Source organism: Crocodylus porosus, unplaced genomic scaffold (genome assembly GCF_001723895.1).
Source record: "Crocodylus porosus isolate Cpor-Errol unplaced genomic scaffold, CroPor_comp1, whole genome shotgun sequence".
Classification (NCBI taxonomy): Eukaryota; Metazoa; Chordata; order Crocodylia; family Crocodylidae; genus Crocodylus; species Crocodylus porosus.
Genome location: NW_017728886.1, coordinates 8,063,255 through 8,075,361, shown reverse-complemented (window position 1 = coordinate 8,075,361; position 12,107 = coordinate 8,063,255). Strand labels below are relative to the sequence as shown.

Here is a 12,107-nt window from a genome sequence, read left to right as displayed (position 1 = left end):
GGAGGCTGAACAGGTTCAGGTCCCGTCGCCTCTCCTCGTAGGGCCTGCCCTGCTGCCCCCTGATCATGCGATACCAGAAAGATATTTTGGTACCCCTGAAAAAGATTAAATGAAAGTTTGGCACCTGCATATTTTTCTGGATCTGGACCCTACCTCTTACCAAAAAACACAATGTAAATGAGTGATTCACAACCAGGGTGCCACGAGACACTTTCAGGGGGATGTTCACAGCCAGGTAACACTACCCTAAGTGCCTCGAATGGAGCCAGATCCGAAAGTAGCTGTGGCAAGAGCAGACACTCCTGCCAGCATAAGGTCCATCTGTTAAACACAGGGAGTTTGTGACTAAGGGACTCCTACCTGCATTAAGTTTACCTGACAAGCATAACGATACACTAAAAAACCTTACTGGGCAAACCTAAGGCAGGCCGGAGCATCTGCTCTTGCTGCACCCCTTCCTGGTCCAGCCCTGCATGTGCCTTCTGGAAACAGACAGGCAGAACAGTTCTACCTGGTGGTGGCGACAACTCGGAGAAACACAGGAAACAGATAAATCTCCAGGCTGCAGTCTCACTACTCGGTGGAGTCAGCCCAAGCACCTATTTCTGGGAGGAACACACAGGGTTGGAGCAGGAAGGGCTGAGGCAGGGGTGGGTGATCTGGCTTCCAGATCTAGTTTTGCATGAAGCTCACAGAGCAGATCCACTTGGTGGCAGTGGCAGCAACAGCATCTGGGTCAAGGACCACAGAAATAACCCCAGGCAATACAGCAGTGGTTCTCAGCTCATGCTGAATTCAGAAAAAAGTTAAATAGGATGCCTCAAAACCAAAAAAGGCTAAGAATCATTGATCTCAACAGACAAGGCAGAGTAAGGAAAAAGTTTTCTTTTCTCATTTTACAGCTGGCAAAGACAGGTTCTGTGCCCTGCCAGAGACAGCTTGTGACCAATGACCAGTCCCCCTGGCCACCAAATATTGGGCTCCCCTTTTCACTAATTTGGAGCTCTGTTCTCCAGAGTCAGGCTCCGATGAGGGGTTCAAGCCTGTCTTTACTATGCACTCTCATTGTTCTTATAGTCTAACATACTCCCTCTACACAGTATTTTTCCTTCATCTTCAAGAGCCACAAAAAAAATCACAGCATAAATTTTACCCGCCTTCATTATGAGTCAGTGGAACAGTCACCTGACTTCTAGCTATATTTGATTTAAATCTCATCATGCATTAAAAGCAAAAAGCCTTTAATGACCAAAGCTACACACTAAATTCTGTCAATAATTTGCATGTCTGGGGATTAGAAGAAATAAAGGAAGTACTCTGGTTCTCAATTCATTTGTTCTCCATATTGAATTCTATTTCTGTGTTGTGAGACAGCACATGAAGGAAGACTTTTTATTCCTCCAGCACTAAAGGGCTGGGTTGAAACATGAATGAAAAAGATAAGGCTTCACAATTTCTGCATGAAGTCAATCTCTTGATTGGGAATAAAATGTAAGGATGTGATTTAAGGAACATAAAGGATACTCATATGCAGCCGTAACTCATTTACACAGACACCCAAGTCTTCTAATAGGAGTCATTTTCACATTAAATGTAGCAAAGTTAAAATCAAGGATCAGAAAGGAAAAAAAAAAATTTATGCACTATCAAAAGTTAAAATCTATTCATAATAGATTGAATAAAAGAGCAGGAGAAATATTCAGGAAGGTTCATGATTAATAGATTTCTATCCACGTTATCCTACAATGAAGATAAAAATCGAGATATTAAATATTTTAAGATCTCATGTTCCTTCCCAGTTTAACTAAATTTTCATAAACATTTTAGTAAATAGAGTACATTACACAGCAATTTACTCACTAAACAGCAGAATCTGAACTACTGTGCTATTTCTTCAGAACTGAGTAGAAAAAAACAATTATGATATCTCAGATACCACCATGCGGAAACTGTGGATCAGACGTTTTAAGTGACAAGAAACATAAATACTCAAATGAGTCAGTTGTGTTACCAAAGATCCACATTTACTGTAGATACAGGTTACTGCAGGTACTGTAGATTTTTAGACTGCTGAACTAGTCAGCAGTCAGGGCTTTAGTATCCTGTGTGGGTTTCCCGATTGCTGGCTGGCGTAATTGTTTTCTAGAAGCAACTACTAGAAGCAACTACTGCCCACGTGTTTCAAGTCAGTTGAAGAAATACTGCATTCTCTGTTACAGCAAGCAGGAAATCCTGTTTTCTATCTGAAGTATAAACAACTGGCAAACACCAAATCTTCAAGAATTCACTATATAAAATAAACTCTAAACCCCCAGAAAACATCAAGGTTAAAGGGGTCTTTCACTACACTTCACATCCTGTCTGCTGTACAGTGCAACATGTGTTGCTTTCCTCTTCATGTTCCCTGCACTTTACTTCTTGGTCATGCACAGAGGCAGCATGGTGAGCAGTCTCTCTTTGAGCAGTTCCCCCCCAAAAACAAATAAGATGTAAAAAAAATTCCAATTTAAATTCTGTATTTACTTGCCTGCCAGCAAAACCAATTTCTGTTCAAATGTAGGTGATCAATTGGAATAAACACATTAACAAGCCTAACCATTTTCTCAGGGGGAAGGGGGGCATCGAGGGATGAAGAGGAGGGACATTTTTTCTAGGTAGAAAGATACAATATTGTGACTTCTATAGCAGCCATACAGCCAGCACTTCCAATTTGTCAGTGCTTTCATTAAAAAAATAAATCACTATGGTTATGTTTTACTATTTAGGAAGTAATACATTAGAAGAGGGGTGCTCAATCTCCAGCCCACAGGTGAGATATAGCCCACAGGCCCAGGCCCTCTGGGCTGCCCATGCATCTGGAAATTTGGCTGTGGGAGAGTGGTGGCATAACTCCTTACCAAATTTCTGGACCTCTGGCTGGGATGATCTAGTTGGGGACGGTCCTGCTTTGAGCAGGGGGCTGGACTAGATGTGACCTCCTGAGGTCCCTCCCAACCCTCATTTTCTATGGTTCTATGAGCTCAGTGCCTCAGCCCAGCATGGAGGGCAAGGTGGCAGTGGTGCCAGGCTCCAATCCCTGTGCACTGAGGTGGTGTCAGGCCCCTAGGGAATAACACCCTGTGGGAGGGGCTGGCAATGCCCCCAGGGCCCAATCCCAGCATGCTGGGGCAGAAGGGGCAGTGCCAGGTCCCCGGGGCACAATACCTGGGAGGCAGGGACAGTGCCAAGCCCTCGGGGCTCAGTCCTGACACATGGGGGCTGGAGGGGGCAATGCAGGGCCCTAGAGTTTCTCTGCAGTGCTCAGGGCAGGGAAGGGGCGGTGCTAGGCTCCAGTGCTTGATCCTGGTGCACAGGGCTCAAATCCAGCCTGTGGATTAGCCCTGCCTCACTCATCTGGCCCACAGAGAGAAAGAGTCCAGCTCTCCTGCTTAAAATGAAAGAAATCCAGGAAATAAGGCCATTCTGGACTGCAGGTTCCCTGCCACTGTTAGCCCTGATACCAGGCTTCCCAGGACTCCACTGCACCTGCAAGTTCTACATAACCCAATCTGGTCTTCAGAAGAGATTAAAAAAAACCTCCACCCACCTACCCACCCACAAAAACAGTTTGCTTTAGTAGATAGTCACTGAACTATCAAAACCAATTCATTAAAATCTGATTTCTAAAATGAAAATATGAATTACCTTATATGACTGATTAACTTATAGGTATACTGGCAGTGGAGGTCTAAGTTATATATAGGAACTCTCAAAAATTAAGGTTTCTTATAAAACTTAACCCCTGCCCTTGTGTGTGAAGACATTACAATTCAGGCTGTAGTGACATATTCACAAACTGACACTTTCCTGCCTCACTGGACTATTGTGAAGATGAACTCATTTGTGCTTCATTAATGAATGTACATTAAAGTCAATTAAGACATTCTCTTCTGAGAAGCATGCAGATGCATTGCAGGAGACATTAGGCCATGCACATGACCAACAAGGTTCCCAACTCACTGAGCCCCATCCATCAAGTACCACCCAACACCTGCACCAAAACTTGATCATTACATTTTGCTAAATCCCCCAAATTTGATAAGATAGCTGTGATTTACGTAACATTTTTGTGGATTTATGAAATATTTCTTAATAGGCAAATCCAAGAGTATTAGACTACTCACTCAAAGTGCCCTGTTTCATACGTCTCTATTAAATCCAGCATTTTGGAAAAGTAGTCTAATTATGCGTTTGTTAAAAAGCTTATATTTGGCATGTGTACTACATAAGTTAATAGCCAAGTGTTATATTTTGAGTTTGATGTCTGCATCCTTGTGCCTACATGTTATTGTATTTTCATCTCTTAAATTTTAAAGCTATCTTTCATTTCAAGCTTGGGTTCCATGGCTTTTCATATAGGAAGACAACTGCAGCGTTTGTTTCTAGGTCTAGTTTTTCTTTGCAGAGCTGATGTTTAAAACTACCAGGTTAAAAAAGTTGGAAGGAATGAGAAGAGAGGACAGTAAATCTAGACACAAACATAATATACCAATGAAAGAGGATATTCCCAGGTGCCCCATAATGTATACAGTTTGCTTCTGGCTCTGATGATTTGGGAGATGCCAAACTTTAAAACTGATCATTGGCCCTTCAGTGTAATGCTGTTTTGGCGCTGGTCCAGGACTACTGTATGGAAAGTAACAATCCTGGAGCTAGTATAAATTTCCAATAGTTTTCAGCTCCAAGAAAAGTTGGTGATGGAAAGAGGAAGCTTAAATGGCTGACTACTAATCACCTGATACCATCCAGTAGCAGCAGCAATTTAAAAAAAAAAAAAGAGAGATACTGGCTGCAATGTTGCACCTTGAGAAACTTTGGTGTAAAAAAAAATAGGGAACCCAAGGGGCAGTTTTCAGACCTTTAAAACAGATACAAAATACCACCGAAGAGGGATGAGCATCTTTTAAGACTTGCATTGACACTGTCTTGAGAGCTTTGCAATGGCACTAAGTCTCAATGAGCTATTGTAAATGGTGAAGCAGTAATGATATACACAGTACTGAAAAGTCCTCCAAATTAAAAACAAACATTAAAAAAGCACACAGTGAAAGACCCCTGATAATTCTTAAGCAAAGTCTCAAGTCCAAAAAGGTAAAATCTCTAGCTCAAAACATGTACAATGTTTTTATTTGGTTTTGAAATAAGAACTCCCTGCTAACAACCTGCATTCTAATTAAACCAGTTAGATAAACAGAAGAAAAACTAAGACTTAAAACCATGGTTTATAATAAAAGCACCATCTTACTACAACACCAAGGATCTTACTACAGTTGTGTAATACTCTTGAAGCGGACGTTCTAGGAAAATTAATGCCTTTCTTCACAGGTGGAAACTAGGGGAAATTTATCTCAATCCTCCTGCATTTTTGACAATTAAGTAACCTCAGTTTGATTTTTGCTTTTGAGCACTCTAAGTTTTCAAAATTCAACTACAACTTAAAAACAAAGGATAGACAGAAATGAGAACTTCATGAATCTAGACTTGTCCTCTTCTTTGTAACTAGTTTTGTCTCTATATTTCATGTACACTGTTAAGATAAATCATTTCATAGCATTACACAACTTTGAAAATTAAAAATAAGTTTCATATTACATGCAACATAAAATAAACGCATTCAACTCCAACATAAAATAAACCAAAGCAAAGAAAATTATGAAAATTATTAAAATAAAAGGGATAAAAAATACATACACTTGGGATTGGAATGACCTGCATCTGGTCACCCTGGGGAAAAAAAAAAAAAAAAAATATTGTGAGGGTAATGGCTTTTAAAAGGGTGAAACAGAAAAGGTTTCAAACATTAAGTTTAAGTACTTAAACATTTTAACAAAAAAAAAAAAAAGCTCAAAATATATAAGAAATCAAGAGGAAAAACAAAAAACTGGGGTATTACTTTTTAGTTGCTTAAAATGATTGGTTAGTACAATGTAGTATTAATAGATTTTAGGAAACCAAAACTGATAAAAACCCAAGGCTGATTCATAAGAGGTGATTAAAGTAATATTAATCTGTGCTTGCTTTAACATTATTTCATTTGAGGAGTAAGGTCTGAAGACCTGTTGCAAAGCATACTGTTGGCCTGCTTCTAGCTTGGGGCAAAACCTGACCTGTCAGTTACTAAGAGCGGCAGAGTGCCTAACTCTGACAACTTCCACAACTAGGACAATTCAAAATCTATTCTCCCCAATTTACAAGACGTGCTAAATAAACCTCAAGGCAAAGCAATTTCCGCTACTGCACCGCATGGTAAATTCCACCCAACAAGAAACCCAAACCCTTGGATGTCAGTCTCCATCTCTGTTTTGGAGAACTGGCCTGTCTCTTGAGCGAGGTGGATCTGTGGACCTCATTACTCCAAGACAGGAAGTTTAAAGTAAGCACAAATTAAGTTTCCCCACTCGTTGCAGCAAGGTCCACAGATCCATGCATCTGTGGAAAGTAGAACCTTCCTTTAAACACGGCTATCTGAAACACCGTATGGTACGTCTAAATATTTTCTCCATCTTTCCCAGGGGATTAAAGCACACATTTTTTTTTCCCCAAGAAAGAAAGGAAATGGCATTAGCTAAAACTAGAAGACCAGTATGCAGAACGTACTGAACTGATGTCCACCTAGCAGATAGACCAACACAAGAACCATGGTTACTTTGGATGGAGATAGATGGCTGGGGTTCTCTTAAGAGCTGGTGTATTTTTTAAAATTTACTTAGGAAATGCTATGTCAACAGTTTTATTTTTTAGTGCAGATAGGCAGGCTTCAAAATACTGGGTCTTGTCAGAGAAGGCTTCAAATAAAAAAGGACCCAAAAGATGGGAAGAGTATCACAGAATCATAGAAGTAGGGTCGGACCCTCCGCCTGGGCGGGAGAAAAAACTGGGCTCAAATGACTCCAGCCAGGTAGGCATCAAGCCTCTTCTTAAAGACCCCCAGGGTAGGAGCCAGCACTACTTCCCTTGGAAGTTGGTTCCAGATCCTAGCTGCCCTGACTGTGAAGTAGTTCTTACAGATGTCTAATCTAAACCTGCTCTCCAACAACTTGTGGCCGTTATTCCTTGTCATGCCAGGGGGCACTGGGGGAAACAAAGTCTCTCCCAAACCCTTCTGGTCCCCCCCAGTGACTTTACAGACTGTCACCAGGTCCCCCCTCAGCCTTCTCTTGTGAAGGCTGAACAGGTTCAGATCCCGCAGTCTCTCACTGCAGTTTACCCTGTTGTCCCCGGATCATGCAAGTGGCCTCCTCTGGACCCTCTCCATGTTGTCCACATCCCTCCTGACGTGGGGCGCACAGAACTGGACACAGTACTTCGGCTGTGGCCTGACCAGTGTCACAGAGGGGGAGGATCACCTCCCTGGACCTGCTCGAGATGCACCTGTGGATGCACGACAAGGTCCGGTTAGCCCTGCCAACCGCGACCTCGCATTGTCGGCCCATGTTCATCTTGTTCATCAATAATGACTCCAAGATCCCTTTCTGCCTCTGTGCTCTCAAAAAGGGAGTTTCCCATCTTATAAGTGTGCTGCTGGTGACTACTGCCCAAGTGCAGCACCCTGCACTTGTCAGTGTTGAAGCGCATCCTGTTTTTGCTAGCTCACCCCTGTAACCTATCCAGGTCTTGCTGCAGTCTTTCCCTCCCTAACATGCTCACCTCACCCCAAATTTTTGTATCACTATGGTGAGTCCTAGTGTTGGGTACTGCTACATGAATATGGTTCCTGGGTTGTGCAATATGACTTTGCAGATTTGGAATATAATACCAACACCTCAAGGAAGCATTTAGTGTTGGGATACATATGGAACTAGCTACATTTTACTGAACATACCAAAAAAACTGAATTGGAAAAACATGCCTTTTTTGCTTGGAAATTCATAGGGACCAACAATAAAGCCACTGATATATGTTATACTGTTGGACTTTGCCAATAGAATATATTCCACCTGTTGACTTTTTGGGGTCCATGAGGACAGTTGTCATTTCACCAAATATTTATTTTATACCTGTCTGGTCCTCAGTGTGGGATTGCAGTAGCAGACCTACTTTAGCAGATGCATCCAATGCAAAGTTAATCAAACTAGAGACTCAAACCATCATTGGGAATAAAGGCACACAAACTGCTACTCTTTCATTCCTAGATTTTAGATAGTTCTGTGAAGCAATAATAAAGACACATAGCCGGGACCTTTGTCTAGCTTTATAAAAAATGCCATTTACCAGCTCACATCCCAGTTACTTCTGTGCAGAAGCATGCCAAAAGGCACTTCATTAACTGTTTGCAAAGAGACTGATCACCAAACTACAGGCTTTGGTTACTGAAGAGCAAGATATTTTGGACTGCTGGAACCACTCCTACCACCCATGCTCCTGCCATGCAGAGTCAGTGTTGTGATATCACTCTTTGTAGGCAGTATACAGAAAGAAAGGAAAGGATGCTTTAGCTTGGTTGGGATTGCCTGACATTTTTCCCTGATTATCCCAATAATGCTACTGGACAGTTGAAAATTAAGGGTTTTCTTTCTTTCTTGATAAAATCTTTTATTGGACCAAGAATATAGTTGGACGAGATGTTAGAGAAGTTTTTGGGCACAAGATGCCCTTCTTCAGGTCGAGGAAAGAAGCAGGTACATCTCCAAGGACTGGAATCGGACATGTCTCCCCAGGTTTAAAAAGTACCTGCTGAAACCCAGGGTTGAATCAGGGACTTTTAGATCTTACGTTATTTATGTTAGTACTGTAGATATTTCCTTCTCTCCCTGATCCATGGAAGGACAATTGCTGCCCAAAAGCTTCTCTAACGTATCTCCCAGCTATACAATTACTCCAATAAATGATATCACCAGAAATCCCTTGATTCACTCATATTCCCTGAATCGCTACAGCTATACCGCCACTCCAGCCCTACTGCACTGGATATGTTAATGGTCATGACCAAAGCAACCCTGTTATCCATTAAAATACCAATACTTTGAGACCTTCATTAGACTTCAACCGATGGATGCTTCACTTGCTTTCTTTCTGACATCCATCCCTTGAACCAGAGTGGAATTAGCCCCTTAAAAAGAGAGATTCACCAGGTATGGATATAGATAATCTGCGAATAAATCAAACGGGATGGGACGCAAGGGAATACCTACCTTTATTTGATACACATTATTTGAACTCTGGATCACTAAAACATGCTTCTGTATAAGATCTCATTTGATTTCCCAGCAGGCTCCAACAATAAGCAGGCTTCTGTTTATGACACCACTTGTCTGCCATTATGTTAATCTTCTGAAGGGAGGCTGTGCACCCAATACAGACCTGGGCTAAGCACAGATATTTCCCAAATCCCCTGGCATGGTACGTCTCTCCTGAATTCAATATACTGCAGGAGCTGTATGACTGTGTATCCAGTTCAACTTTCTTTCTGTACAGAATGAGTATATGAGCGCGCGCGCGCACACACACACGGTATGGGATATGAATGCCTTCTTCCTTAAAATGCAACATTATTGCTACAAAGATCCTGGGGAGTGGCCCTGGGAGTTTATGTAAAATCAGAATGGTAACCACTAACATTAGGAAAGCAAGAGGTTACTATGCTTTTGTAAAAACTAAGAATCGTCTGTAGACAGTACAATGCGAATATCTTCAAGACAGGCCTCCTTCAAAAATGCAGTTGTTGCAGGAAGGTTCTGCTTTGCTCATAATGATTCCCTGGAGCTAGAAACATGGAGGGAAAGCAGGCTACAGTGCTCCAATTAGAAGCAGGTGAAGGCAAATTTCATTCATGTTGTGACCTTTTATAAGCTGCTGAGACTGGGAACTGGTTAAAGCTATTCCTAAACTTCCAGTTTCAAATTGTGTCACTAAGGTAGCTGAGAACTAATTTGTTTGAACACCTGATTGCAAGGACTAAAGTCCCAGATGCTGCTGAAAAGGAACTTTGCCCCCTGCCGAAGAAACCCTTCAGCCCTATAATTTTTAGGTTGAAATGGACAATGGACTGTCCACCATATCAGCGTTGCTTTGACAGCATGTAAGCCAGGGTAGATAAAAATCATTTATTAAAAGTCATTTTAAAAAATTTAAATCAGATTTTTTAATCATATTGTTTTTTGTTAAGATGCTTTTAAAAAAACAAACATACAAAAGATAGTTTTAATTTAAGATATGTCAAAGCTCAAAGATATCATCATGGAATAAGGATTATAACTTGTAATCATATACTATTCGAGACAATATATTCATGTAACCTTTTTAGAAGTTTTATAAATAGGTCATAACAGGTCATGGACTATATTAGGGGGCCAATCTTATGGGGTTCCCAGAGCCTCCTTAAAGATTAGTAAAGACTGAAGAAAACCACTGTTCCCAATGGGACTCGGTGCTCAGTCTACGTGAAGCCATTAAGCATCTCTGTAATGCTTAGTTTCAGTTCTCAAAATGAGAATTTGTCTCTCCAGAGCTCATAGGCAGACAAGGTTCTTTGAGAAGATGTAATATTTTTTATTAGACCAACTAAATAGTTGGAAAAACTGTTCTTTGCAAGCTTTCAGACACAAACACCCTTCTTAAGGCACAGGGAGAGTTTGTCATCTCCAGAGATAACATCCTTGTTAACAGCAGTATACGGAGATGAGAGATAACACGCCTGACTGCCCACCCATCAGCCCTATTGCCACTCTGCAAGTTTGTGTGCACACAGTCAAGCCTAACACCTTTCTCTAAAAGTGCAAAGTTTCAAGAAAATTAAATGAATAAAGGGTATCAAACAAGAATGCACTTTCTGTAGAAAACAATGATTTAACTGAGGCTTCCTGGCCAGCAATTTAAATCAAATTGATTTAAATCACGATTTAAGTCAAATCCACCTTGGTGTAAGGACACTTACGGAGCATCAGGCGGGAGAGAAAACAGTGGTTTTTTTGTTGGTCTGATGCCAGTCAAGATATTTTATGCCGAAATGGAGGCTGTGAGAATGCCAGCATGCACCCTGCTGCCTGTGAAGAGCCTAAATAGAAAAGGATGTATGCTTTCCGATACAGTATCTCCCCCACTAGAATCCCAAGTCCCCAGTATTTACAGAGAATGGATGCATCAGTCTTTAATAATGACAAGTTAAATTTGGTTGGTGCACATTCACTGCCTGCCAGTCCTTCCTCATCAGGGATACCATCCTGGTAAAAACTTCATAGCCCATGGCAAGGGAAGAGGTGCTGTTGAAGCACAGCCTCTGCTCTAGAAGCTGCTGGCAGTGCAATGGACATTCTGGTATGGAGACTTTCAGCAGCAGCCCAAGTGACACCCAGATACTTTCCAAGTTTTTAGGTGTGGCAGATAACCCCCATCCCTCTCAGAGAGCTTCCCCAGGTGCATGAGATGAGATGGAAGACAATCATTTGTCCAGGAGAGGTACTGACATCCAAAGCACAGCTTCACTTCTCAGCAAAGCAAAAGGAGGGCATGAACCTCTCTCCCTACCACGCCACGGTGTTGGCAGCAACATGAGCACAGCTTCACTTCTCACTTCTTCCATGCTGCACTGTGATTGAAGGCAAGGGGACTGAGGTACTAGGGATTATCTGCCCTGCTGATCTTTGTGCAAAGGGCAAAAGAAACCGTTCTTTTATTTTTTGTGGGAGTTTGTTTCCTTGCTCAGAGAAGGGAGCAAAGGGGATTCAAGCACTGCTCCAGAAATACTGCCCGTCCTCAAGAACACTGGGCATCTTTGTCTCCCTGTGTAGGTCCCTCAAGGAAGCTAGCACCGTAGAGCTTGTGGATGGGCTCCCAAAAAGCACCAGTTTTCTCTAAACCAAGCAATTCAACAAAACCCATTTAGGTTTGTGTTTTCAGTAAGGATCCTTGGGGAGGTGGGGGTGCAAGGCAGGGAACCCTCTCCCACTGTCACTCTGCTTTTGGCAGCAACCTGTACATAGTGCCCTCCACCTATGCCAATGGAAAAGCAAAGCAGGGAAGGACAGATGAAGTCTGCAGTCGGGGATATGCATCTTATTCCATTCAGTGCTCTGGTCTCACTGGGGACCAAGGGGTATTTTTAGCCCCCCAATCCCATCAGAAGAAAAATC

At 42.0% G+C, this 12,107-nt stretch overlaps 1 protein-coding gene across 3 annotated transcripts in view; it reads right to left on the bottom strand.

Moving 5' to 3' along the window:
* Positions 1-12,107, bottom strand: part of CTDSPL (CTD small phosphatase like) — a 113,260-nt gene that overhangs the window by 26,726 nt on the left and 74,427 nt on the right. For 2 of the 3 annotated variants that reach the window (XM_019529986.1, XM_019529994.1), the window contains one exon: positions 5,731-5,763. The exons of the other annotated variant lie outside the window; for it this stretch is intronic. In XM_019529986.1, the coding sequence (XP_019385531.1) occupies positions 5,731-5,763 (33 nt within the window). The remainder of the gene's footprint in view (positions 1-5,730; positions 5,764-12,107) is intronic. 3 annotated transcript variants of the gene reach the window in all.